The sequence below is a fragment of the Macaca nemestrina genome, chromosome X (genome assembly GCF_043159975.1).
Source record: "Macaca nemestrina isolate mMacNem1 chromosome X, mMacNem.hap1, whole genome shotgun sequence".
In the NCBI taxonomy this organism is placed as follows: Eukaryota; Metazoa; Chordata; class Mammalia; order Primates; family Cercopithecidae; genus Macaca; species Macaca nemestrina.
The window spans coordinates 44,585,902-44,612,135 of NC_092145.1; the positions used below are offsets into that span (position 1 = coordinate 44,585,902).

At 37.2% G+C, this 26,234-nt stretch overlaps 1 protein-coding gene across 6 annotated transcripts in view; it reads left to right on the top strand.

Moving 5' to 3' along the window:
• Nucleotides 1-4,980: 4,980 nt before the first annotated feature.
• Nucleotides 4,981-26,234, top strand: part of LOC105490473 (chordin like 1) — a 127,888-nt gene continuing 106,634 nt past the window's right edge. The window contains exons 1-2 of one of the 6 annotated variants that reach the window (XM_071089254.1): nucleotides 4,981-5,187; nucleotides 8,679-8,806. In XM_071089254.1, coding sequence (XP_070945355.1) covers nucleotides 8,713-8,806 — 94 coding nt within the window. In that variant the 5' untranslated portion in view covers nucleotides 4,981-5,187; nucleotides 8,679-8,712. Of the gene's footprint in view, nucleotides 5,243-8,678; nucleotides 8,807-26,234 lie in introns of all 6 variants that reach the window. The other 5 variants (XM_011756135.3, XM_071089253.1, XM_011756138.3 and 2 more) reach the window with 5 other exon arrangements.

Genomic DNA, 26,234 nt, shown 5'->3' on the forward strand with positions numbered 1-26,234 from the left:
ACAAAAATAATGTTTTTGTAAACGTTAAGTGTGTAAAAGTTAAGTTACAGCTTAACTTACAAGAATACATTAAACCAAAGAGAATCTGCTCCTTTTAATTCCACCTTCGAGAATCTATAACCTACTCTTGCTATTTACTTATTTGTTTTTCCTAAAATTTCCTAAAATTCTAGGAAACAGAATTGTTTTCACTGATGCTAACAGACAGTATTGAAGGTTATACTGTAAAAATAAGCAACACATCACTTTTGTTAAGATTTCATTAGCCAAAGCAAATCCAATGGCCATGCTTAATTTCAAAAAGGGAAGAGGAGTAAAATCCTACCATGAGCTCAAAAGGAGGAAAGCTGGAAATATTAGATGAACCATACCAATTCTTTTTTCTAGCAGTTTTAGAAATGGCTAGCAGGAAGAAAATACAACAGAGAAAATTTTCAGTAACAAACAAGAACATATACAAATAACAAAGGGACTCATTAGAATATAGCTGAATAATCCTAAAGGGTCTTTAGAGAGAATTGTCAACTTCTATATATTGAATCAAGTGTCTGATTAATACAAACTCTAAGTTGGTGGCAGCTTTTCTAAAAAGAGGTAAACCTATAGTACAATATACTCATCAATCTTTATGTATTCTGCCATTTTTTGAAAGTTAGTTTAATAACCTGAGTTTTCTATGTCCCAGTGGGACAAGAAGCACTTAAAAGGCAAAAAGTCTATGCTATCAAAAAATTGTTTTGTATATAATCATTTCATAATACTTTGACTTACGTATTTATTTTTTAATTAAGTACGAGTTCTGCAACACATACAGCATAGAAGATCAGCACACAACAATTACTTGTATTCATATATAATAGCAATGAGTGTGTGGAAACTGAAATTAAAAATACAATAACATTTACAATTGCTCCACAGAAAAAGAAATATGTAGATACGAGTCTAACAAAATATGTATATAAGTCATATGCTGAAAACTACAAAACACTTGTTAATGAAATCAAAGAAGACCTAAATAAATGGAGAGATACTGTGTTCATGGATTGGAATGTGCAGCAAATTAAATCTGTCAATTGTCCCCAAATTGATCTATAGGTTTAATGCAATTTCTAGCTAAATTCCAGTAAGATATTTTGTAGGCATAGACAAGTTTATTCTAAAGTTTATGTGGAAAGGTACAAGACCTAGAGAAGCTAAAACAACCCTTAAAAAGAGGAATAAAGTGGGAGGACCCACTCTATTTGAAATTCAGGCCTACCATATGTCTACAATAATCAAGACTGCATGATACTGGTGGAGGCATAGACACATAGATCAATGGGACCGAATAGGGAAGCCAAAAATAGATTCACACAATATGCCCAACCAACGTTTGACCAAGGTATAAAAGCAATTCAATGAAAGATAGCTTTTTCAACAGATGATACTGGAGCAATTGGACAAAAAAGATAGGCAAACTATGAACATCAACCTAAACCTCATACCTTTTATAAAAATTGACTCAAAATATATCATAATCAAATGTAAAACTTAAGACTATAACACTTTTCAAACAAAAATATAGAAAAAAATATTTGGGATCTAGAGCTATAAAGATTCTTAAACTTAATGCCAAAACACGATTTATATGACAGAAATTCAATACATTGAACCTAAAACATTAAAAACTTTTGTTCTGTGGAAGTTCAAGGGAAGAGGATGAAAAGAAAAGCCACAGACTGGGATAAAATATTTGTGAATAAGATATACAGGTGTCAAATAAACAATGAAAAGATGGTAGATATCGTTAGGTATTAGGGAAATGCAAGTTAAAACCACAATGAGATATCACTATATACCTACCAGAATGGCTAAAATAAAAAATAATGACAATAAAAGATGCTGGCAAGAATGCAGAGAAACTGGATCTCTCACACATTTCTGGTGGGAATATAAAATAGTACAGTTGCTCTAAAAACAGTATGATAGTCCTTGCAAAACTAAACATGCATTTACCATACAACCCAGGAACTATATTGTTGAGTATTTATCCCAGAGAAATGAAAACTTATGTTTATGCAAATACCTGTAGACAATGTTCACAGCAGTAGTAACCAAAATCTAGAATCAACCCTCCAATAGATGAATGGTTTAAACAAATTGTGATATATTCCTACCGTGGAATATCACTCAGCAATGAAAAGGAACAAACTATTGATACTAGGAACAACCTGAATGGGTCTCCAGAGAATTATATCAGGGCGGTGAGAGAAGAGAGAAGAGACAATCTCAAAAGGTTACATACCATATGATTCCATGTAACATTCTTAAATGACAAAATTATAGAGATGTAGAACAATTTAGTTGAGTAGTTGACAGGGAGTAGGGAGCAGAGGAAGGGAAAAGATGGGTGTGACTATTAAAGTGCAATACAGGGTATCTTTGTGGCAATGGCACTGTTCTATATTTTTACTGTGGTGGTGGTCACATGAATGTACACATGTGATAAAATTGCATAGAATTATATACATAGGCAAATGACTGGATATAAAACTGGTGAAATCAGAGTAAGATAAATGGATTGTATCAATGTCAGTGTCCTGGTTGTGTACCATATTTATGAATGATGTTATCATTGGGGAAAACTGGGTGAAGAATATTTGAGATCTCTTTGAATTATTTCTTACAACTGCATGTAAATCTACCATTATCTTAAAATAAAACTTTTTAAAAAATGAGTATGATATTATGCTCTCATCCCTATTTAATAAGTAGAGAAAATAAGGCATGAAGGTAATCATCACTTAAGTTTCTATAAGACCTGGTAGGATTCTAGATTAGGACCCACCCAAATGGGAGTTCCCAATTCAGAAATCAAGATTGGAACTAATACAAAATACCAGGATGACTAACATTTACACTAATGGAAAGCCTTTCAGAGATAAGAGATAAGCATAAGAGATCCTAAGCAAGTTCAATAGAATCAACTCAATAGAACCAATTGAGAATAACTGCTTGCTTTAAACCACTAGGTTTTGGGATGGTTTGTTATGCAGTAATTAGAATTCTACACCAAACAAGGGGAGTGAGTGGTTGTAGCCAAACAGACGAACTTTTAAATCCCAGTGAGTCTATTTATTTTAAATGCCAGAATTTATGTTTGTCTCAGACTATCCCTTGAAACTCATTTTCCAGAATACTCTGTAAGCATGTTGGAAGTAATGATGGGAGTTGGGTAATGCACGCACAAGGGAAATTGAACAACCAGTCCTTGCCCTTGAAGAACTCACAATCTAGTAAGACAAAACATCACTGCATTAAACAGCATGAGAACAGTTGTAAGGCAACAAATCAAATTCAAACCGATATACTACAGCACAAATTGAATGCATGTGGCAGTGTATGGCTACCCAGGCAGCAGGACGGAGGAAGACATTTTGGGCCCTGAAGGCAACATTGCAGTAAGGGCCCCCTTTCCTTTGTTAACAGTGAAATAAACATCTCCAGCAATGCAGGGGCTAGTTGGATACTATTAACACTTCTGAAAAAGAAAAAGGAGGTAACATCCAGGGACAATTATTCTTGTTTTAATTTTTCTTTGTTCTCTGTTCCTGGTAAGTGTTTTGGGTTTTTTGTTTGTTTTTTTTTGTTTGTTTGTTTGTTTGTTTTGGCAAGCCACAATTTCTCTGAGCATCAATTTCCTCATCTACAGACTGGAGATAACAACCAGAGAGTAGTGGGTTGAAAGTCAGGGAATCTGGATTGGAATCTCAAATTTGTCATTTACTAGCTGTGTGACCTGAGACACATCATCCTCTTCCCCCAATTTAGTTTCCTCTTCTGTGAAATGATGAGGTTAAGCTGAATGGTTCAGAAGTTCCCCACCAACTCTTAACACTTGAGACCTCAGGTAGTTCGGTTGGTTTTGAGAGTAAAAAGTAATGTTGATGTATGTGAAAACACTCCGTAAGCCATAAAGTACTATACAGATGTTAGGAATATCAATATTTATCTAGTTCATCTAGAAAAAAGCCCTGCGTTTCTTCTCCAAATTTAGGGGCTTAAAATATTGTCTGTCAAGGCAGCACTTTCTTGGACCTTAGAAGTTTCTGACAATTCTTTGCAACTATCACTTGTTGAATAAACACAAATTTGGAGTAGGCAGGCCCACCAAGGCATCAGCAGTGCTACTGTGATTTCAAAGTTGAGCTCTTGGCCCAACTTAGAAGCTTAGGGACTTACCAAAAAAAATAGTGGGTATGGTGGGTGGCACCATGTTTTCTTCAAGACACTTAACAGTTAGAAGAGCCCCTTTCCATGAGGCTTGGGAGCCCAGTTGGTAAGAGAAAGCGGATTTCTAATCCCTGACCCTACACACACCCATCTCCACTCCGCCTTTAAGGACACCAAACCAAAGCTTTGTCACTCTACTAGCCACAGTGTGGATCTGGGAAACCCCCTGAAATGATAAGCAGCATGCTAGGGCATGATTTGCGAGGCCAGTTCATTCTGAGTCCAGGACACCAGCTCAGGACCAGACCAGGTGAACACCTCGGAAATGCCTTGGTGCCAGAGGAGAGCGGGTGTGGGCTTCCAGGCAGGGGAGTCCGAGGGTAGTCGGTATCTTCAGGGCGTGCGCGAGTGGTGGGGAGCTCCTAGGTGCATCCAGTGCAGAGTGGGAGGAGGGACCGGAGGAGCTGTGCGGTCCCTTTAAGACCCCAACGCTCTCCTAGCCAAAGGAGGGGGGCCTGCAGTGGGGGCGGTGTGTGATGGGAAAGTAGCCGGCTGAGTCTCACACTTTCTAACGATTTTTAAACTTTCGGGCCGGGGGAGCAGAAATAAAGCCATTGTGCCGGGGCGGAGAAAGGGTGCGTGCTTGCAGCGGCTGCGTGCTTGCGGACTTCCCGCCAGCGCCGAGTGGCCGGCTTCTTGGGCCAAGTGGGGAGCGAGCGGGCGGGCGGGCGGGCAGGTGGCCCCGGGCCGCGGCGCCCGCGCCTTGGCTCTGCCCCCGGGAGCCAAGCAAGCCGCTGCTCCCTCGTGGTGTGAGGGCGGTGATGTTTTTCCTCCCACCCACTTTTGAGTTCCCCCTCCCCCCTCGCGCGCACTCTAGCTCTCGCCACAACCTGCGAGCCCCAGACCTCGGACGAGAGCGCCCCGGGGAGCTCGGAGCGCGTGCACGCGTGGCAGACGGAGGAGGCCAGTGCCCAGGTTAGTGAGCATTGCCCGGCGCCCGCTTCCCTCACCTTTTCCAGCCTTTGCACAGGTGGGTTGCCTTCTCTTAGTCGGAGCCGTCCCTGGAAGTTTCCCCAGGGTGCCCCAAATTCCCCTGCCACCCCAGCCGGTTCTATGGTCCAGCAGCTACCAACCTGGATGGAGGTGGGGCCCAAGGCTTCTGACCAAAGCAAGTTGGGGGGTCTCTGAATTCGAACTCACAGCTCGTCCCTCCCCACTCGGCCTGCATTTCTCTCTGCTCTGACGCTTTGAGAGGTCACTTGGGTACTCCACCCTGAGCTACCCAAGGGGCTCTGCAGTCCCTTTAATCACTGCCTGTGTTCCTGAGCCTGTTTTCTCATTTTGCTGATGAATATGTGGTAAAGTTAATGTAACAGAGTAGATGGGCGAAAGGCTCCCTATCCTGTGCTCTGGCCATCTGCCTCATTTTTTGGCCCTGACTACGGGGGTCAGAATTTGAGACACTAGGCTCTGAAAGCAACGTGGTATATTGCCAGAGCATAGGGCCCGGAAAGGCTGCTTTCCAGTCCCTCCCAGCCCTGCCACTAAAGATATTTGAGTTCTCTGTGTACCCCCAGTGCCCATTTTGAAGGTGAAGTTGTGTGGAATGAAATGAAATGATAGAAAGGTGTTTTGCAAGCCAAATGCGAGGCATTGTTTGGCAGTCATAAGCAGCAATGAAGGCATTTCCTCCAACAAGAGATACCCTGGGTTAAAACTGCCATTTTCAGTGGCAACACACCACCAGTTAACCGAACTTTTCTTGCTGGGTGGTAGAGTGGGGAGAGGATTTCAGCTGATGGACAAGGGCCTGAGACTGCAGTGTCTTTCTTATTGTTTGTCGGAAAGAAAATTGCTACCCTAGGGGCTGTCCCACAGATGATAGTCAATGTGAGATTACAAGGTCAGTCAAGCCTCTCGGGAGGATTAAAGAGACACTGTGGGGCGTGAAGAACTGGCTGACATGTGTTCATCCCTTATCCTTCCTGTGGGTATGTCTCTTTGCTTCTGTTCTACCCAGGAGACCTGTTCTGAAAGTGGGCTCCTGACACTTGATGGCCCAGATTGCCTTGCAGTCACAGCTGGGCGAGGAGCAGTTGATCCCTTTGCTTAACGCAAATGAACAATGTGAATACTTGTTTCATGGAAGCACCTTAATAAATACCTTTCTTTTGGTACTTGATACATTTCTTTATCTTGTAAAACACAGGAATTCTCCCATCCCACCTCCACTACCAGTGTTGCAGAGTTTTGGTTTTTTTGTTGTTGTTGCTTTCTTGTTGGGTCCTGGATCCCCTGAAACATGTCAATGGCTATATGTCTAAGTAACCTGTAAAAGAGCCAGTGCGAGTTCAATGGCACAACAGCCTGTGTGAAGCAGACAGAGAGTTAATGCAGAAATAACTCCAGTTAACTGGGTCAAAGTATAATTTGAAAAATTAAGGACAGTTTGGCTCTTTGCAAGAATAAGAGTCGGCTAAGTTTGCTGAGCAGTGCTTGCTTCTGTTTACTGCTGCAGTCCCAACACATGTTTTGAACCACCCCCTTCCCCAAAAGAAAAAGCTGAAGAGATAAAGAGAAATTGAACAGTGAGGAGATCTGGGGAGGGAACTCTTCTTGGTTCATATTTCTGCACAGAATACAAAGGCAGGACTTCAGGATCTTGTACATCAAAAGTGAATATTTATAAAGCGATTCATTTTCTGATGTTCTCCATCACAGCCTGGGAGGCCACACAGATGACAGGAACGCCAAAAGAGATTAATTGCTCTCTAGTTACCAACTTTTTTATTTGCTTATAATATTAGTTGGGACCTAAGAAAGGCAAAAAATCTATGAGCTGCTTTCTTGCCAACTTGAGTTAGGAAGCAATGCTACTGTTCACCGAATCGCCCAACCATTGTACAAGAAAAGCAGCCCTGTTGATTCTTGCATGGGGAGACCCTAAAACCATGGTTTCAGAAACACCCACTGAAATCCAAAGTGGTTAAAAATCTTTCTCTTTCAGAGGCTTGGGGAATAAACTTATTAGAGTAGGCTCAGGAAGAACCTCACTGAGGTGGGTAGCTGTGTTAAATTGTTAATGAAAATGTTTTGTTTCAAAGAAACATGGTAGCCCTCAAGGGACAGTGACATTCTGAGTGATTGAAAGTGGGCCACAAACTCACAGAGGGGACCAAGACATCAGAACTCAGGACTTTGGATGGGTAGGAACATGTCCTAAGAGAATTTGGTTCTTTAAGGAGCAGGGAGGAGGTAAAGAAAGAAGGCAGACAGTGCTGCAAATTTTGCCTGATAGCACAAATTACTCTATCATCAGTTCTTCCTTGGTTATGCATTCATGATTTGAAACCGTGGATTTTGAATGACCCAGGCAACTTCATAGCATTTAAATAGGAGCTGTGCACCTACTTCAGAGCCCAAACATATTCAGCTCTCCAAAATGATCGTTTTGCATTCCTTCAAGTTCTTTATGTGCAATATTTAGTTTGGACTCTCTGGAAAGATCAATGAGTTCATTTCCCATTCAGATTGAATCTGGTGTTTTTAGAACATTTCAATATTTTCAGATCACCCATTGGAAGAATTTTGCAAACTCTAAAGTCTGTGGAAATGACCCATGACTAGATATGAGCTACTGCAAACTTTCTGTGTTCCAAGGTTGAAAAGGTTTAAGATTTCTACTCCTTATACTGGGAATGCCAATCTCATGTTTTGAAGAACTGTAGTTGTTTTAGTGGTTTTTTGCATGGTGGTGCAAGGTAAACAAATTATCTATTTAATTTGCCCAATTTCCCCCAAAAATGGCCCATTTGAAATCTCCATTTTACGATGGACTTCATGGGGGAGGAATATGTCTGAAACATTTTAAGCAATAAAACTTTTCAGGTGTTTAATTGCATCCATTTGCTAATTACATCTATCTTTTCCAACATTAGCTGCCAAACCAAAGATCCTTGTAGATCTCATAGAGGACAGACAAGAAACTGATCAATTTGTACTTCATTCCTAAAGGATTAATGGTAAAAGTAGTCTTGAAGCTAAGATTAGTTAACTTTCATTTCAGAAATTGCTTGGTCTCATGCCTGTTACTTTTACCTTGTTTGCTAAAATAACCGCTTTTGCAAACTAAAGTTTCCCTTTTCTCCCAAAAAAATTTCTTGAGAAATCAACTTTAATTCCCTTAGAAAGGAAGATTTCAAAATTTATTTTCATTTTCCTATGACTTGCCTGTAAGGACTTAGCCTCAGCTTTGGATAGGAATGCACCCTCTTTCACTTGAATTTTCGCCCACAAGCTTTGCAAGACAGGAGAGGCAAGTCCTTTATCTTGTGCAGGCAAACAATACTTACACTTATGTAAATTCTCTGGCATTATTTTTTCTAGCAGGTTAGAAGCCTGAGCATCAGTGACCTCTATCAGTTCCAGATCTGTGTTAAGTCTTTTTTCTGCTTTCTTCTCAACAGCTTGAAGGTTCTGTCACCTTTTGCAGTGGCCCAAATGAGTAAAAAGTGGAAAATGGGAGGCATGAAATACATCTTTTCCTTGTTGTTCTTTCTTTTCCTAGAAGGAGGCAAAACAGAGCAAGTAAAACGTAAGTGTCTTGCATTTGGAAAATAATACACTTCTTATAATGTCTTTGAAAATGTGGCTATAATCTGTAGCAATTGTGATTTAGCCCAAATGTGGCCGTGCCATTATTCTAAGAGAAGAAAGTGAATGTTACTGGTTTATGCATGAATTGATAAAAGAATGAGAGCTTTGAATCAGGCCAACTAAATTTGGGGCTGTTTTTCTGATTATCATGTAGTCTTTGTCTCATAGAACATATGACACATTAGCTTATTTTCTCTTTCCTGTTGTAAACTATACAAATCTCATTACATTTTACGTAACTCTAGAAATATCTGACAGATGAGCTGGAATTTTCCCAAATTTCAGACTCTTCAGCAAAGGCTTTCAGTTTATGAAAAATAATGACACAGAAAAAAAAAAGAAAAAGAAAAAGAAAAGCAGTCTCTGCCTATTCCCTTACGCTGAAAAATGAGGAAGGACGAAACCTTCCTATGAACTGGGCTCAGATGAAAAATCCTTTGAGGAAATTGAGATTCCAGGGACCGTTAGCAAATTGGATGCCATTTATTGAAAAGAACATCCCTGCAAAGCCAGGGAATATTTCTAGAAAGTCAGCGATCCGTGTAATGGGCTAACACATTGGAGAAAGCAGAGAGTGGCAGGAAGTGGGGGCGGGGGGATAATTAACCCTCCTTGCTGCCACGTTTAGGAGATTTATCAGTTACCGTCGACATCTCCGTTCTTGCTGCCTTTGCACAGTGTGGGTCTTACCTTCTTTGGGCCACTTGCAGCCACCTCTGAGGTAGATACTTGCTCTAAATTTGAAGGAAAAGCCTAAGCTCTAGTTCTCCTTTTTGACAGCATCAAAAGAAGCACAAAGTGGAATTGGTCCAAGAGGGGCATTCTCTGCTCCACTGAACTTATTCATGAGAAGGAGCTGTGAAAATATTCATGGTAGGAACTGAAGCAGCATCTGAAGCCCATCACTTAAACCTTTATCTCTTTTATCACATAAGTTAAATAGATCAGGCAGAAGGCTTGCTGACAAGGAGAACAGTGCCAAGCCTATTCCATCCTTAAGTGTGTTTCTGTCCCACTACAATTTTCATAGTAAATGTCGTCTTCTTCCTGGGAGAAGTAGTGTTTCATAGTGTTTTTGATTAGGCTTTTGAGCATAAGCGGTCTATGGTGATATCTAGTATGATTGGGACACAAAAGGAAGTTTAGTGGGGCATGATCTCAGCAAGGAAGCTTGGATCAGCCTTTACTCTTGTATCCCTCAAATTGCATCCTTCTTCTACCGCTTGAATATGGTTCATCTCAGAATCCTCCTCTTCTAGAAGCCCTCCTTGATTTAAGTGGATGTGACAGAAGCATCCATGCATTGTCAGCTCAGCTCACAATTAGCTGGGCTTAGGGATGAAAAATTACTCAATAAGTACAATGTACATTATTTGGGTGATGGTTACACTAAAAATCCAGACTTTATATCCATGTAACAATATATCCATGTAACAAAACTGCACTTGTACCCCTTAAATTTATACAAAATAATCTTCCTGTCTTAGAGAGAAACTTCCCTTATAGCCTGTTAATGATGACCTCATGGGGAAAGCTTGTAACTCTCAGAAGACCATCTCTTATGGAAAGCCTTTCATATTTATGAAGAATTGAATAATATTGTCCATGAAACTTAGACAAAGAAAGATGTGACTTAAAAAAAAATTATAAACCCAAATCGACTACTTTCTAATATTTCCTTGTGCAGATGAATTTGTTCCAAGCCCTTTTGATATTCAATTGGTGCCAAATTGATTATGTAACAGATGGCCTAGGGCACCAGATCTGGTCCAGTGTTTCAGGCTTATTGTCAGATGATGAGGCTAAGGTCATGGTCCTTCCCTTAATGAGCCACTGAGCATCATTATTTGTGTCCACGCCCAAGCTAACTGTTCTGAAGACATGCAAAATCATCTCTGCTAAAGGGAAAACCTCAAAGCATATGTCCTATGTATGTTGCCTTGATATATACATGCACATACACAAACACACACAATATGCATGCACAGAGATTTATATTGCAGCTCTAACAGTGAGAAGTTAGAAGCAGTGGAAATGTCAGTTCATAGATAAATAGTTACAAAAATGATCCAGGTAATGTAATGTAATGCCACCATTAAAAACACTGTTTATTGAAAATTTGGTGGCCCTGAGAAATGCTTGTTAACTTATTTTTAAGTTTCTTAAATTATAAAATTAATGTGTATGCTTATTATGCAAAACAACATGAAAGCATCTGAGCTTCATATGGAACATGTATCCCTAAACTCCCATTCCACTCTCCTGGGATAACCATTATTAGTGGTTTGCTGTGTGTTCTTCCAAACTACTTTCTTTGTTTTATAAAATTATACATACATGTCTGTACAAGTTTTTGTTTTACAAAAATAGGATATTATATACACTTTTCTGTGACTTGCTTTTGCTCAATAATGTGTGTAGGACATCCTTCCATGTCAATACATTGCAATATAATAGTGCCGTATTCTTTCTAATGCCTGCATAGTTTGCAGTTGCGTAAGTTTGCACTGGGTTGTTTAACTAGTCTATATTTGTAGATACTGAGGTTGTTTCCGGTTTTTGCTATTAAAAGTAAGGCATTTATGAACATCTTTAGGCACTTATTCAAGTATTTGTGAGAAATAGTCGAAGTGCATGTTCAGTTTTAATCTTGATAAGTACTGCCAAATTGCCCTTCATATAAGTTGTATTAATTTATGCTCCCACCATCTACGTATGAAAGTACATTTCTAATTCCTTCACCAAGATTATAATCAATCTTTATATTTCGGGGCCATTTTAATAGGACAAATAATCTGTCAGTTTTTCTTGGTACTTTTCTGTTGCTACAGCATCTTTTCAATTATGTATTAGTTCAATTTTATTTCTTCAGTGTATTGTCTATTTTTTAGTTTGGTTGCTTGTGATATTTATTTGTTAAAAACTTATTAACCTTTTATATTTTAAATATTATTTTTGATATGCCACTTGTTTTAATTTTTAAGTTGTATCTTTCCCATATAGAAGTTTTAAAATTTTATGTAGTCAGACCTGTCATTCATTTTCTGTATGGCTTCTGGATTTCTTATTCCTAGGAAGGTCTTTCTCACCCTGTATTTTTATATTTTCTTCTACTGCTGCCATAATTTTATGTTTTACCCATAGTTCTCTATTCCATCTGAAATTTATATTCCCGTATGGTATGCAATGGGGAACTAATTTTTTTTAAATCTCCGGATGGTAGGTTTATGAATGTTATTTTTGCTCACTTTTATGCTTCTGTCTATTCCAAAATTTCCACAATTGGCAAGTTTCACTTTTAAAACAGGAGAAAAGCTCTTTTTAAAGTAAAAGTACATCTTATTTCCCATATTTTTACTGTGCAATTCTAGAGACAAGTTGGTATGGGAGTAGATGAAGAAATAGAGGGGTTTTCTAAAATTAAAAAGGAAAGCAACTGGAAAAACTTCAGAAAATGGGTAAGAGTAGGTATGGGTCATAAACTCTTCATGTCTCTCCTTGTCTGACACCATTTTACCAAAAGAAGGCAAAGTTTTTTATCTTGCAGGGGCTGGTTAGAATATAAGCTTTTAGGTCAAGAATTGGGCTTTGTAGCCTGTTTGCTCTCCTATTTGGGGCATCAGGGTGGAATGACGGGGGATGCCATTATGATCAAAGATGCTCACTCAATTGATTCAGAAATCTGAAGATGTGGAAAAAATGCTTTGTTTGTGGAAAGCTCATCACAAGGAATGGTGAAGGTGGGTGCTGCCACTTGCTGGTAGCTAATTAGCCATAGTTACAATTTCTCTTATAAGAGGCAAGACAGGCTCAGGAAACCCAAAAATACTGATAGTGCGTTGCAATGGATGAATGAGCCATTTGTTGCTTACATAAAAGTTTGTTACTGTTCAGCATCAGCAAGGTTTGAGGTCTTTAGCTGGGAAAAGGTCCTTCTGTATAACTCCATTATGCTCTGTTGTTAAAGTTGTAGTCAATGAGGCCAGGAAACTCTTTTGAAGTTCAAAGGAGCGTAACATTCACAGCATAATATTCATGCAAATATGGGACAAATGGGCTGAAGAGTTTGCCCCTTTGGCAGATCTAACTTAGGTAATGAACTATTGATCAAAGTGAGGTTGAAGAATTGAGTTGTTAAGAATATTCAATTATGTATTTCTAATAGACCAGCCTGTGCCAAGTCTGGCAAAGGTTCTGGAGAGAGAAATTGTTCATGTATTTCATGGAGTCCACTCCTGCTTTACAAGGTGAGTTAACTGGATCTTCAAGGAACCAGATTGTCACTTATTTTTCTCCTCAAGAGAAAAGCTTCCAACATTCAGATTTGGCTAAAACTGGGCCTCTGGACTTCTCAGGAAAGGCAAGCCACCAAAACATTGAAGGGAAGGAAGAAGATACTTAGAAAGTTTGAAACATGTGAAGCCCACTTAGAACTTCTCTGTCTATTGTGAGAGCCAGCCAGGAAGGTGTGAGTTTTCCTGCTCCAGATTCTCCCTTGGACATTTGAGGTGATTGTTGAACAAGCAAATTAGTGGACCTGTTCACATCTTAGAAGTTTAATTAAGTGGAAGTAGAAGAAAGGAATACTTAAAATTAGATAGCTTAATGCTTTTCAAAGTATACTCTTAATTCTTTTTTATTTTGGTGAGGGGGCAGTAGGTTTTGTAATGGAGGCTCTGTAGTTAGCCTAGATCCAATCCCCAGCTCCTTGACTTACTTACGTACCTTGGGAATGTTACCTAACCTCTCCAGCTTTAGTTTTCCTATCAGTACAGTGGGGGAAATAATAGCATAATGAGCATGAGCATTGTCGTTTGAAGAAGAAACGAGATTGTGTACACCAAATGCTTTGCATAGTGGCTGACACATAGTAAGTTTTTCGTAAGTGGTTGCTATTAGAGCAACTCTCTTACAAGTCAAAGATATTATCCCCTTAATTTTAAGGTGAGAAACTTGAAACTCAATGAGGTCAAGTGACTTTGTACAAGGACAAGCAGAAAGGCCCAGCCATAGCTAGAACCAAAACCCAGGTCTCCAAATTAAGTGTTCTGTTCACTATGCCTATCTGCCTCCTGGAATTCTTTGAGAAAGTCAGTTCATTGTCTTGAATAGAAGCCCAGTCCTTTATACATGGCAGCCACTTAATACATAAGAGATGACCCAAGTAAATAAATGAAGATTTTCTAACCCAAATTCCTAAGAGGGGTAGTATACTATTTGGGAATTAAAAGACTGAGACAAGGACTAAAAAAATTTTCAGGAACCTACATTAGCTAAACCAAAGGAAAATTGTGAGGAAGGTTAAAAGTATGTGCCTCTATGTCTATGCTTCTTATATTTCCCTGACTTCTCAGTAGGATTGGAATGTTTTCATAGTTTAATGGAACGAGGACTATGCTTAAAGTCAAGAGACCTGGTTTCTGGTCAGTCTTCCATTGTTTGTCATGTGGTATTGGTTGAGTCATTCGTGTTCTTTGAAGTAAAGATTCACTACTTACAAATTGAATAGAATTATTGACTTCTGGACTGAAAACTAAAGAATAGTGTAGGGGCTGGGGAGATGGAACAAGGGAAACAAAGGCCCTGGTTTTGTGCACTTGGAGCAAACCATATGGATGTTTAATATTGTCACAAGGTAATTGCAAAGAATATTTTATCCATTTAAGATTTGTAGCCTGTCCGCTTCTAGAAAGATTAGATACACATTAGAGATGAAAGAATAGGAGCAAGATAATGTTTTTAAAGATGAAATAAAATAGAGGCCATCTGAAGAAAATAGAAATAATAGATGTTTTTAACATTTGGTTTAGTAGATTATAGCATTTATAATGTAAATTTGGCTTATGCCTCCCAAAAGGATGAAAAGAGAAACTTTGGGTTTGTTGTCAAGAGAAAATTTACAGTTTCATCTACAGAGATTATTCCCACCTTTAACCCACTCAAGCAGTATTGATCATGGGATGTTTGAATAAGGTACATTCTGGGTATCCTTGGTTTCATAGAAAATAGAATTGTCTGTTTGGCGTTTCTTTACTGACCCTCTGTAAAGGAAGAAGGCAAATATTATAATTCAATAAAGGACTTTCTATAAGCATAAGGAAATGCATTCCAGGTACTTTCCCTTTGAATGATCTAAATTGGAGGATAGAACATGGAAATGTTAAATAGATGTTTAACACGTCTACTAGACTGGATTGTCAACTATCAGATGCCCTAAGCAAGCTTTCTATTAACATGATTTGTTTCTGATTTTAAAATAGATGCTCATTGTTAAACATTCAAAAGGTGCATAAAAGTATAAGGAAAACAAAAATGAGCAGTAATCACAATGTGTATGGATAACCATAGTTAATTGATACATATACTTGTAGTCTTTTTTTCTAAGCTCAGTTATACAAACATACTAGTTTACAAAACTGAAGCACTTTTTAAACAGGATGGATCAGGGTTTGTTTATTTATTTATATAAATTTAGGGGGTACAAGTGCGGTTTTGTTACAAGGATATTTTGCGTAGTGGTGAAGTCTGAGCTTTCAGTGTAGCCATCACCTGAATTGTGTACATTGTATCCAACAGGTAATTCCTCATTCCCCACACTTCTCCTACCTCCCACCTTTCCACATCTCCAGTGTCTATTTTTTCCAAAATGTATGTCCATATATACACATTATTTAGCTTCCACTTGTAAGTGAGAACATGCAGTATTTGGCTTTTTGTTTTTGAGTTGTTTCACTTAAGGTCAATTCACAATGGGAGTCTCTAAAATGCACCTGTAGTGAAGAGATATCCCGTGATGTCTGTAAGTGAAAGCTGGGTGGTTTAGATACCAGTTGCAGGATATACATATTTGATTCTATTGTGGAAAGTTCAAGAGCTCAACTTTTATTCTTTACCAAAGGGAACAAAAGTATTCCTGATCAAACAGAAAGTCTCCCTTCACAGAGATTTGCACCGCTACAGTGCTGATAGGAAGAACAATTTGGTTTTTTGAACAGGCATTTTTATTTTTGCCCAAAGTCCTAAGTCATATGACATGGAAGAGATGATATTTGTCTGAAAAAATATTAAGGTCAGATTTCACCAGCTTAGCAGCCTTTCTGTAAAAGGATCTCCTTTTGATGGGTTTGCCCACCTGCTAATAGGAAAGTGAAATAACCACAAAGCAAGTAGTGAGAGGGCCATGCTGTGGGAGGCCCAGGCAGGTGAATCACAAGGTCAGGAGTTCGAGACCAGCCTGGCCAACATGGTGAAACCCCGTCTCTACTAAAAATACAAAAATAATTAGCTGGGCGGGCGCCTGTAATCTCAGCTACTCGGGAGGTTAAGGCAGGAGAATCACTTGAACCCAGCAGGCGGAGGTTGCAGTGAGCCGAGATTGTGCCTCTGCACTCCAGTGGGTGACAGAGCAAGACTCCATCTCAAACAAAAAAACATAAAATACTCAATATATAATTTTGGGCAGGAGGATGATCCAGCAAGAAGGAAAAAGATAATTAACTTCTGAATGAAGGAAAAAGCTGCATACACAGGATGGAGAATTTTGCTGCTTCATTACTTTCTTCTTCTCTGGTGTCCGCAGACTGGAAATGAAGTCTTAAAGTCCTGAGAAAATATGACACAGAGTCTTCAACTCTAGAAATCCAGTTGTCAGAGAAATAAGAAACGTTTTCCCCTTAACTACTATATCTTGCCCTTCCTACATTCTACTTCAAGTTTGATAAGTGACAGAAGAGAAGCACTTATGCCTTTATTTTTTCTTCACTCTTCTAGTAGCCTTTTTAAGAAATAAATAATTTAAAAGGAGTTTGTTTACTTGATGTGTCCGCTCATATAATGAATAGCAGAGATTCATCTTTTTTTTCCACTGACCACGTGTTATAATAGAATAAATATTGTTGTAATACTTACATGACAATGTGTCTACAGTAATAGCTCTTATCAAAAACAGTTCTTGGGAATTTTTTCTTGATTTTGGACTGGTGATGAAGTTACTGACCTTTGCCTAATCCTGGGAGCTGGTCAGTAATGATTGGCAAAACATTGATGGCATAGTGACACGTATCTGTTGTTGTTTACTTTTTTGTCATCATTGTTCCTATTAACAGGGGCCCCTAAAGTAGCAGAAATAGCCACCTCTAATTAGGGCAAGCTGATACGTTTGAAAAATAGCTGTGATGTTGCAGGTTGAAGGTCCATCTCACATGTTGGAATTCCTTTGGGACCAAATTTTACTCTCAGACACCATTAGTTAGCAGTAAGTCATGCATCCTCCAGTTTCTATCTCTCTGTTATTGGCAAGTGATCACCTTAATTTTCTTGCACGTATCTTCCCTGGAAGCTGGCGAGGCATCCTTATTTCAATAAAATGAGCTGATTTGTGCTTTTTGTCCAAGATGATATACTGGAGTTTTATGTATTATTGATTATACTGCATAACTCACTAAATTATCTCCTGGGTAATGTCAACAACTTTTTAAAATTTCAAACTTATAAGCATGTACTGAAATTGACTTTATCATAGTTTCTCAAATTTAGTGATTGTCCAATGTGTTCATGGTGAAATTAGTATAATTGTGCTAACCACTCAGTATTGGACAACCATGCTCAAACTTGTCTTAAAAATTATGGTGTTCCAGCACTTTTGGAGGCCAAGGTGGGCAGATCACCTGAGGTCGGGCGTGGTGGCAGGCGCCTGTAACCCCATCTACTCGGGAGGCTGAGGCAGGAGAATTGCTTGAACCCAGGAAGCAGAGGTTGCAGTGAATAAAGATTGTGCTATTGCACTCCAGCCTGGGCAACAAGAGCAAAACTCCATCTCAAAAAAAAAAAATTATAGTGTTTACTTTTTTGATGTGCTATAAAAATATGAGTGTCAGTAATTGCAGAAGCATTGTTTAATAGCACTAATGGCATTACTGTTCAGCTCCTTGTCTGCCTTCAGTTCCTAAATTTACTCCTTCCAGGAGCTGTAGGTTTCTGTCTGGGTCATAATTAGCCAAATCCCATGTTGCTGAGATAATAAGACCAATACAGTTGATGAAATACCATTATGTTTTCATTTTAGATCAGGTTTCTATCAGCATTTAGTGTTTGAGTAAGATATTTGCATCCTCAAGAAGCATAGTTTGGAAGACACTGGTATGTGGGATAAATGCCACGTGAACAAATGAGGAAAGTGCTGTTAGGTTTAAAGAGAATGAAAAATAACTTTTAGCTGGGGTAATCTTGTCTTCCCATCAAGATTTCAAAGCCCTTAAAAGCATGAGCACTATTTTATGCATTATGTATTGTCACTGATATAAATACAAAAATGCAAAATAGTCTCTGCCAGCTGCACTATTTTATATAGTCTTTGTTGAGTATTACTTGACTTCACTACAAACAACATTGATTTTTAAAAGGTGATCAAAGCTGTATTAAAAAGGTATAGTGGAAAAATAATTTGAGAAAAGGTTAGTAAAGAATATGTGGAAGCTCTTTACTTTCCAAGTTCTAAAAACAGTGACCTGCACCTTACCAACTATGTAGCAGGAGAGGCAGAATTCTGTAAAGGTTATTATAGTCCTTGGTTCTAAAGCTACAAGATATAGGTTTGAATTATATTTCCATACCTTGATTAGTCATGTCAACTTGGGCAAGTTACCAAACCTCTCTGTGCCATTGATTCCTCAGTGGTAAAATGGGGCCAATAATGAGACCTACCTTGTAGGGTTGTTGTAAGAATTTAGTGAATTGAGATATGTACAACCCTTAGAGCAGATCCTGCCTCATAGGAAATGCCCAACAAATATAACTTGTTTTTATTATTGTTATCACCATTCTCATTTGGTTCTATATTTTTCTTGCACTTGGTTCCCTGGCTGCTTTTTACACTTATCATCTACCTCCTAGCCTTTGAGCCAAATTAGGGGCAGAAAATTCAGATGGCTCAGCTTTCAAACTTTGTCTAATAATACTCCTTAGAGGCTGAATTTGGGGAAGGTGTAATCTATTGGCTGAAATCAGTTATTTCGGTTATCTGTGGTTTTCAAGAATAATGGTGAACTCACATATATTGAAGCGATCCATTTAATAGTATCAGTGAAATAATCTATCTTAAAGACTTTTTAGAGAATAGATAGCAACTTGGCTAAAAGTTACATATTAAGAATACCTTCCTCATCACATCAATATATACTGTCCTTTTGGAAGCAGACTTTCCTGCAAGTCAGAATCTTAAACAGTTTGGAAGAGAGTTTTGGAAATGTGGAAATGTGCAAATGCACTTGAAACCCACATTTGTATAGCTTGTTTTATTTTAGTGCTTGAGTAGTCTTTTCAGTGGTCTTTATCTTTTATTATCCCCTTTCTTCTTTATCAAGTAAGAAAAGGGTAGGTTTTTCAACCATGCAGAACATATAGCTGATAGAAAAACTTATTCAGTTTCATATTTTAAATAGGTAAATATTATGTCAACCTCTGAGCTAATCCAAGCAAGAAAAATAATTCAGAATCAAATGCATAATATACAGGTTATAGCTTACTCTGCAAAATGGATTTAAATCTACAAAGTAACTTTTAGCTTACCTCCATTCAAGTTTTAGTTGCCCCAGACCCATGTAAGTATGAATATTTATGCTAGCCTAGTAATGCCATTTGAAGGAGCCACCTTGTAGGATTTGCTTCCACATGTATACTCAGATTCTTTCTGAAATGTTGAAGTAAGTTGTATATTTGAAAAGCAAATCACTTAAATGTTTGTCAGTGAGACTACACATTTATTGTACAGAAACAGTAACTCTCATCTCACCGAAATGGTAGAGAAAGATGCCTTATTTAGATGTTAGTCTTGGGAAATTCATAATCATCTCTCGTCAGTTAAATATGCTGGGATTATTAACATATTTAAAATATTTCTTACCATGTCCTTGAATGTTGTGGAGCAGAGTTTAAAAAGTATTGCTAAGACTTGACTGAAAAACACTCAAATTCTGCCTTAAAAGTATGTTCTGTTTTCTTTCAACTAATAAATATTTTGAGCACCTACTTTTAGCCCACAAATAGAGATTAATATAACAATGTTGACAATGATGATAGTATCATAAAAGGGGAAATAAAAATGGTTACTAAAATGAATATATATTCAACCTTGCTGATAAGAAAAAGAAAGAAATATTGGTTCGATTTTCCCTTACTTACCAAGTTGCCAAAACTTTAAACAGTCCGTTGCTGGGCAGTCTCACTCACTGCTAATGGGAAAGTAGATTACTGCAGCTTTTCTGGAAGGTAGTCTGGTAACGTAAATAAAAATTTTGAAAGTACTCAAAACATTTGACCCAAGAAATCTACTTCTAAGATTTTGCATTAAGAAAATACCTAATGTTGCAAACAGAACTTTATATATAAGGATCTTTGTCATAATTTATTTAATGGAAAGAAATGGAAACAACCCAGTGTTCCAAGATAGGGGATTGGTTAATAAATTGTGGTTCAGCTGTGTATTGGTTTAGAACTATGTAATTAGTCAGGAAGTATGGGGAAACTATTTAATGTCACAGGAATGTTCTGATATGTTAATTTATAATGTAGTTTATAAAATGTATATAATGTATGCTGTTAATTTTGTAATAAAACCTTTATACACATAACACATGGGAAAAAAAATCAGAAAGAGCTTCCTGTTTCCAGTCTGATACACAGTGATCTTGGAGGTTGCTATTCCTGTTGTCACAAGAAAAAAAAACTGAATGAACTGAAAATCAACAATAGATGCAGTAAGATGGGAAATAGAAATAAAAGGTATACAGACTGGGAAGGAAAAAACAGCATTACCTTTGTTCATAGATGACATGTTTTTCTGCGTAGAAAATCCCAATGGATCAACAACAATGACAAACAGAATCCTGTAACTAAGAAGTGATTATAGCAAGGTTGAAGTATACAAGGTTAATATAAAAGTCAATTGCTGTTCTGTCTACCAGCAATTAACAAGTGGAATTTGAAATAAAAAATACAATATTGTTTCTATAAAGACTCCTTAAAATGAAACAGGTATAAATCCAACAAGATATGTACAATATCTATATGATGAAAGCTATAAAACTCTGATGAAAGAAATAAAAAACTAAGTAGAATGGAGAGATACTCCATGTTTGTGGTTAGGAAGACTCGATATTGCCAAGATGTCAGTTTTTCCCAACTTGATGAATAGATTCCATACAATATCAGTAAAAATGCCAGCAAGTTATTTTGTGGATATCAACAAACAGACTCTAAAGTGTATATGGTAAGGCAAAACCCAGAACGGCGAACACAATATTAAAGAAGAACAAAGTCACTACCCAACTTCAAGACTTACTATTAAACTATGGTAATCAAAGTTATGAGTTATTGGCAAAGTAATAGAAAAATAGATCAAGGGAATGTAATAGAGAGCCCAGAAATAGACCCAAATAAACATCATCAACTGATCTTTAATTAAATGGAGAAAAACAGTCTTTTCAATAAGTGGTGCTGGAACAACTGGGCATCCACATCCAAAATATAAATAAATCTGGACATGGATTTCACACCCTTCACCAACATTTACTCAAAATAGAACACAAACATGAGTGTCAAATGCAAAACTAAAAAACTCTTAGAAGATAATATAAGAGAAAAATTTAGGTAACCTTGGATTTGGCAATGACTTACTTTTTTAACTTTTAGTTTAGGTTCAGGAGTACATGTGCAGGTTTGTTAATACAGACAAATGTGTGTCACGGGGGGTTGGTGTACAGACAATTTTGTCCCCCAAATACTAAGCATAGTACTCAATAGGTATTTTATCTAATCCTCTCTCTCCTCCCACCTTCATGCTTCAAGTAGGTCCTAGTGTCTGTTGTTACCCTCTTTTTGCCCATTGGTTCTCATTGTTTAGCTCTCACTTATAAGTGAGAACATGCAGTATTTGGTTTTGTGTTCCTGCATTAGTTTGCTAAGGATAATGGCCTTCAGCTCCATCCATGTTCTTGCAAAGGACATGACCTCATTCTTTTTTATAGCCTCGTAGTATTCCATTTGTGTATATGTGCACATTTTATTTATCCAGTCTACTGTTGATGGACATTCAGGTTAATTCCATGTCTTTGGTATTGTGAATAGTGTTGCAGTGAACATATGCACGCATGTGTCTTTATGGTAGAATGATTTATATTCCTTTGGGTGTATACCCAATAATGGGATTGTTTGGTCAAATGGTAGTTCTGTTTTTAGGTCTTTGAGGAATCACCACACCGCTTTCCACAATGGTTGAACTATTTTACATTCTCTCCAGCAGTGTATAACCTTCCCTTTTCTCCATAACCTTGCCAGCATCTGTTATTTTTTGACTTTTTAGTAATAGCCATTCTGATGGGTGTGAGGTGGTATCTAATGATGAGTTTGATTTGCATTTCTCTAATGATCAGTGATACTGAGCATATTTTCATGTGCTTGTTGACTGCGTGTGTGTCTTTTGAAAAGTGTCTGTTCGTGTCCTTTGTCTACTTTTTAATGAGGTTATTTATTTTTTACTTGTAAGTTTGTTTAAGTTGCTTACAGATTCTTGATATTAGACCTTCATCAGATGCATAGTTTGCAAATATTTTCTCCCATTCTGTAGGCTGTTTACTCTGTGGATGCTTTCTTTTGCTGTGCAGATGCTCTTTAGTTAGATTAGATTCCACTTGTCAATTTTTACTTTTGTTGCAGCTGCTTCTGGCATCTTTGTCATGAAATCTTTGCCAGTTCCTTCTTCTAGAATGGCATTTCCTAGGTTATCTTCCAGGGTTTTTATAATTTTAGGTTTTACATTTAAGTCTTTAACCCATCTTGAGTTGACTTTTTGTATGTGGTTTAAGGAAGGGGTCTAGTTTCAATCTTCTGCATATGGCAAGCCAGTTATCCTAACACCATGTGTTGAATAGGGATTCCTTTCTACATTGCTTGTTTTTGTTGACTTTGTTGAAGATCAGATGGTTGTAGGTATGTGACATTATTTCTGGGCTCCTTATTCTGTTCCAGGCGATTACTTTTTAGATACAACACCAAAGGTTCTATCCAAGAAAGAAAGAGTTGATAAATTTGACTTCGTGAAAATTAAAAATTTCTGCTCTGCAAACAACACTGTCAAGAAAATAAAAAACCACAGACTAGGAAAAATATTTGCAAGGGACATATCTGATAAAGGACTGTTATCCAAAATATACAAAGAACTCTTAAAACTCAATAATAAGAACACAAACAGCTCTATTTAAAAATGGACCAGAGACCTTAGCAGACACCTCACCCAAGAATGTATACAGATGACAAATGAGCTTATGAAAAGATGCTCCACATCATATGTCATCAGGGAAATGCAAATTAAAATAAGAGTGAGATACCGCTACATACCTATTATTATAGAATTGCCAAAATCCAGAACACTGACGACACCAAATGCTGGTGAGGATGTGGAGCAACAGGAATTTTCAGTCATTACTGATGAGAATGCAAAATGGTACAGCCATTTTGGATGACTGTTTGGAAGTTTCTTACAAAACTAAACTAAACATACTTTTACCATATGATCCAGCAGTTTCACTCCTTGATATTTACATCCCAAATTTTAAAATGTATGTCTCACAAAAACCTGCACATAGATGTTTATAACAGCTTTATTTGTAATTACCAAAACTTGGAAGCAGCCAATATGTCCTTCAGTAGGTGAATGGATGAATAAACTTTGGTAAATGCAAGCACTAGAATATTATTCAGCACCAAAAAGAAATGAGCTATCAAGCTGTGAAGAAACATGGAGGAAATGTAAATGCATATTACTAAGTGAAAGAAGTCAATCTGAAAAGGCTACATACTGTATGATTGCAACTGTATGACATTCTGGAATAGGTAAAACTATGGAGACAATGAAAGGATCAGTGGTTGACAGGGGTTAGGCAAGAGAGAGGAATGAATAGGCAGAACACAGAATATTTTTAGGGTAGTAAAATTGCTCTCTTTGGTACTATAATAGTGGATACATGTCATTATATATTTGTCCAAATCCATAGAATGTACAATACCAAAGGTGAACCTTAATGTAAATTGTGGACTTTGAGTGATAATGATGTGTCAGTGTAGGTTCGTTAGTGGAAACAGTTGTACCTTTCTGGCAGGGGATATTGATAATTGGGGACACTATGCATGTGTGGCAGTGGTAACAGGGGGTATATGGGAAATCTCTGTACCTTCCTCCCAATTCTGTGAACATAAGACTGCTCTAAAAAATTAAGTATTAATTTAACATATAAAAATACATAAATACATTTAAAATATTTATACAATACTTTCCCACCCCCCACGGTTTATGGCTACATCAAATTTCTCTTCAGCAACTGCAAGCAAAGAAAGAAAGGAGTGAAATATTTAAGTTGTTGGAACAAAAAGGCTATCAATCTGGAATTCTGTATTCAGAGAATTTATCTTTCAAAAATAAATGATAAATAAAGACTTTCTCAGACAAAAAGTGAGAGAATTTGTCACCAGTAGACCTTCCTTGCAGGAACTATTAACAAAAATTCTTCATAAAGAAGAAAAATGTCGTAGGTCAGAAACTTGGATCTACTTAAAGAAAGGAAGAACATTAGCAAAATAATAAGTGAAATAAAATCTTTTTCTTTTTCTTAATTGATATAATAAAGAACAGTTAGTTCAAAATAAAAATAGCAGTGGTGTCTTACATGTCTGTAGCTTATGGGAAAGTGGAATGAGTGACAGGTGTAATAAGGAATGGAAGGGAGGAATTGAGAAAATTCTGTTAGAACACACCTATGCTACACATGCAGTGGTATAGTGTTATCTAAAAGTAAAAGTGGACTTGGATTAATGTAAATGTATATTGTAAACTCTAGGGCAGCCACTAAAAACTTCCTTAAACAAAGTATAACTGATATACTAAGAGAAGAGAGAAAATGGAATAATATAAAATGTTCAGTTAAAACCAGAGATGACAGAAAAAGAAAGGAAAACAAAAAAAAATAATAAAAAAACTAGGGCAATGAATAGAAAGTCATCGCAAATACGGTCAATATTAAACTAGCAAATCAATAGTAACTTTAAATGTGAATGGTCTATATAAACCAATTAAAAGACAGAAACTGTCAGGGGATTTAAAATCCCCAAAATCCAACTATGTGTTGTCTATAAGAGACCACTTTATTTTTATAAATATTTCTAATAAATTTTATTGTGTACATTTAAGGTATACAACGTGATGTTGTGAGATACATATACATAAAAATTGTAACTATAGTGAAACAAATTAGTATATTTATTCATCTTACATAATTATCCATTTTCCCCCACAAGAGCAGTTATAATCATATTAATTGAACAATTTGTCCCTTCAAGTCAAATTCATCAGTTCTGATGGGTCAGATTCCTCAATTGTGACCAACCATTGAAGGTGAAATTCAAATTTTATTTTTTTAGTGGTTTTATTTTTGAGAAAATTTTTATTTCACCTCTCCCAATGGATAGACATTTATTTCAAGATACACTGTATCCTCTTATTGTCAATACTTCAAACCTACCAGCTACTGACATCTTGAAACAGCATAATTTGTTATCCATGACTCCTGAAAGTTCCTCATGTCACCAACCCTTATATGACACCAATGTAAAGATGGCTGTTTGTGGAAATGTGCTCACCACATTGCCAAGTGTCTTGGGTCTCCTTTTGAAAAGAATATTTTTTTCACAAAAGCCAACATATCCCCGAAAATGCAGCTTCATCTTCTATTGGTATGGTCTGTGGAAGTCACAGAGGCTAGAATTTCGGTCCATATTATGGTTGATAACTACAATTTCTGTTGCAAAGTATGCAAGCATTACTTTGAACTGCATCTAATGAAACTTGGTGGTCTAGGCCATTACTTGCAGATTGCCAAATCCTATTTTAGGAACAATGCTTTCAATTCCCTTTTATTACATGTCTCAGAACAATATCCTGTTAACTAATATGATGGTTCATTTTACTGTATATATGAGAAAAATTTCGTGTTAAACAATATATTTTGACTTTTGGTTTTAGTATGTTTTAGTACAAATATCCAGGGACAAATTCTTCAGTTGAATACATCCAAGAGGCACATTGTTCAGTTGATCTGCTATAATCTAATCATTTAGCAAAAATTCTGAATACAGTACACTATCATTAGCTATGGTTCTCATGTTGCACATTAGATCTTTAAGACTTGTTCATCCTGTATATCTGCTACATTGTATTTTTTGACCTGTATCTCCCATTTCCACCCCTCTACACCATCATAGTCACCACTGTTTTATTCTGTATCTCTGTGAAGTTAACCTTAAAAAAAAGATACCACATA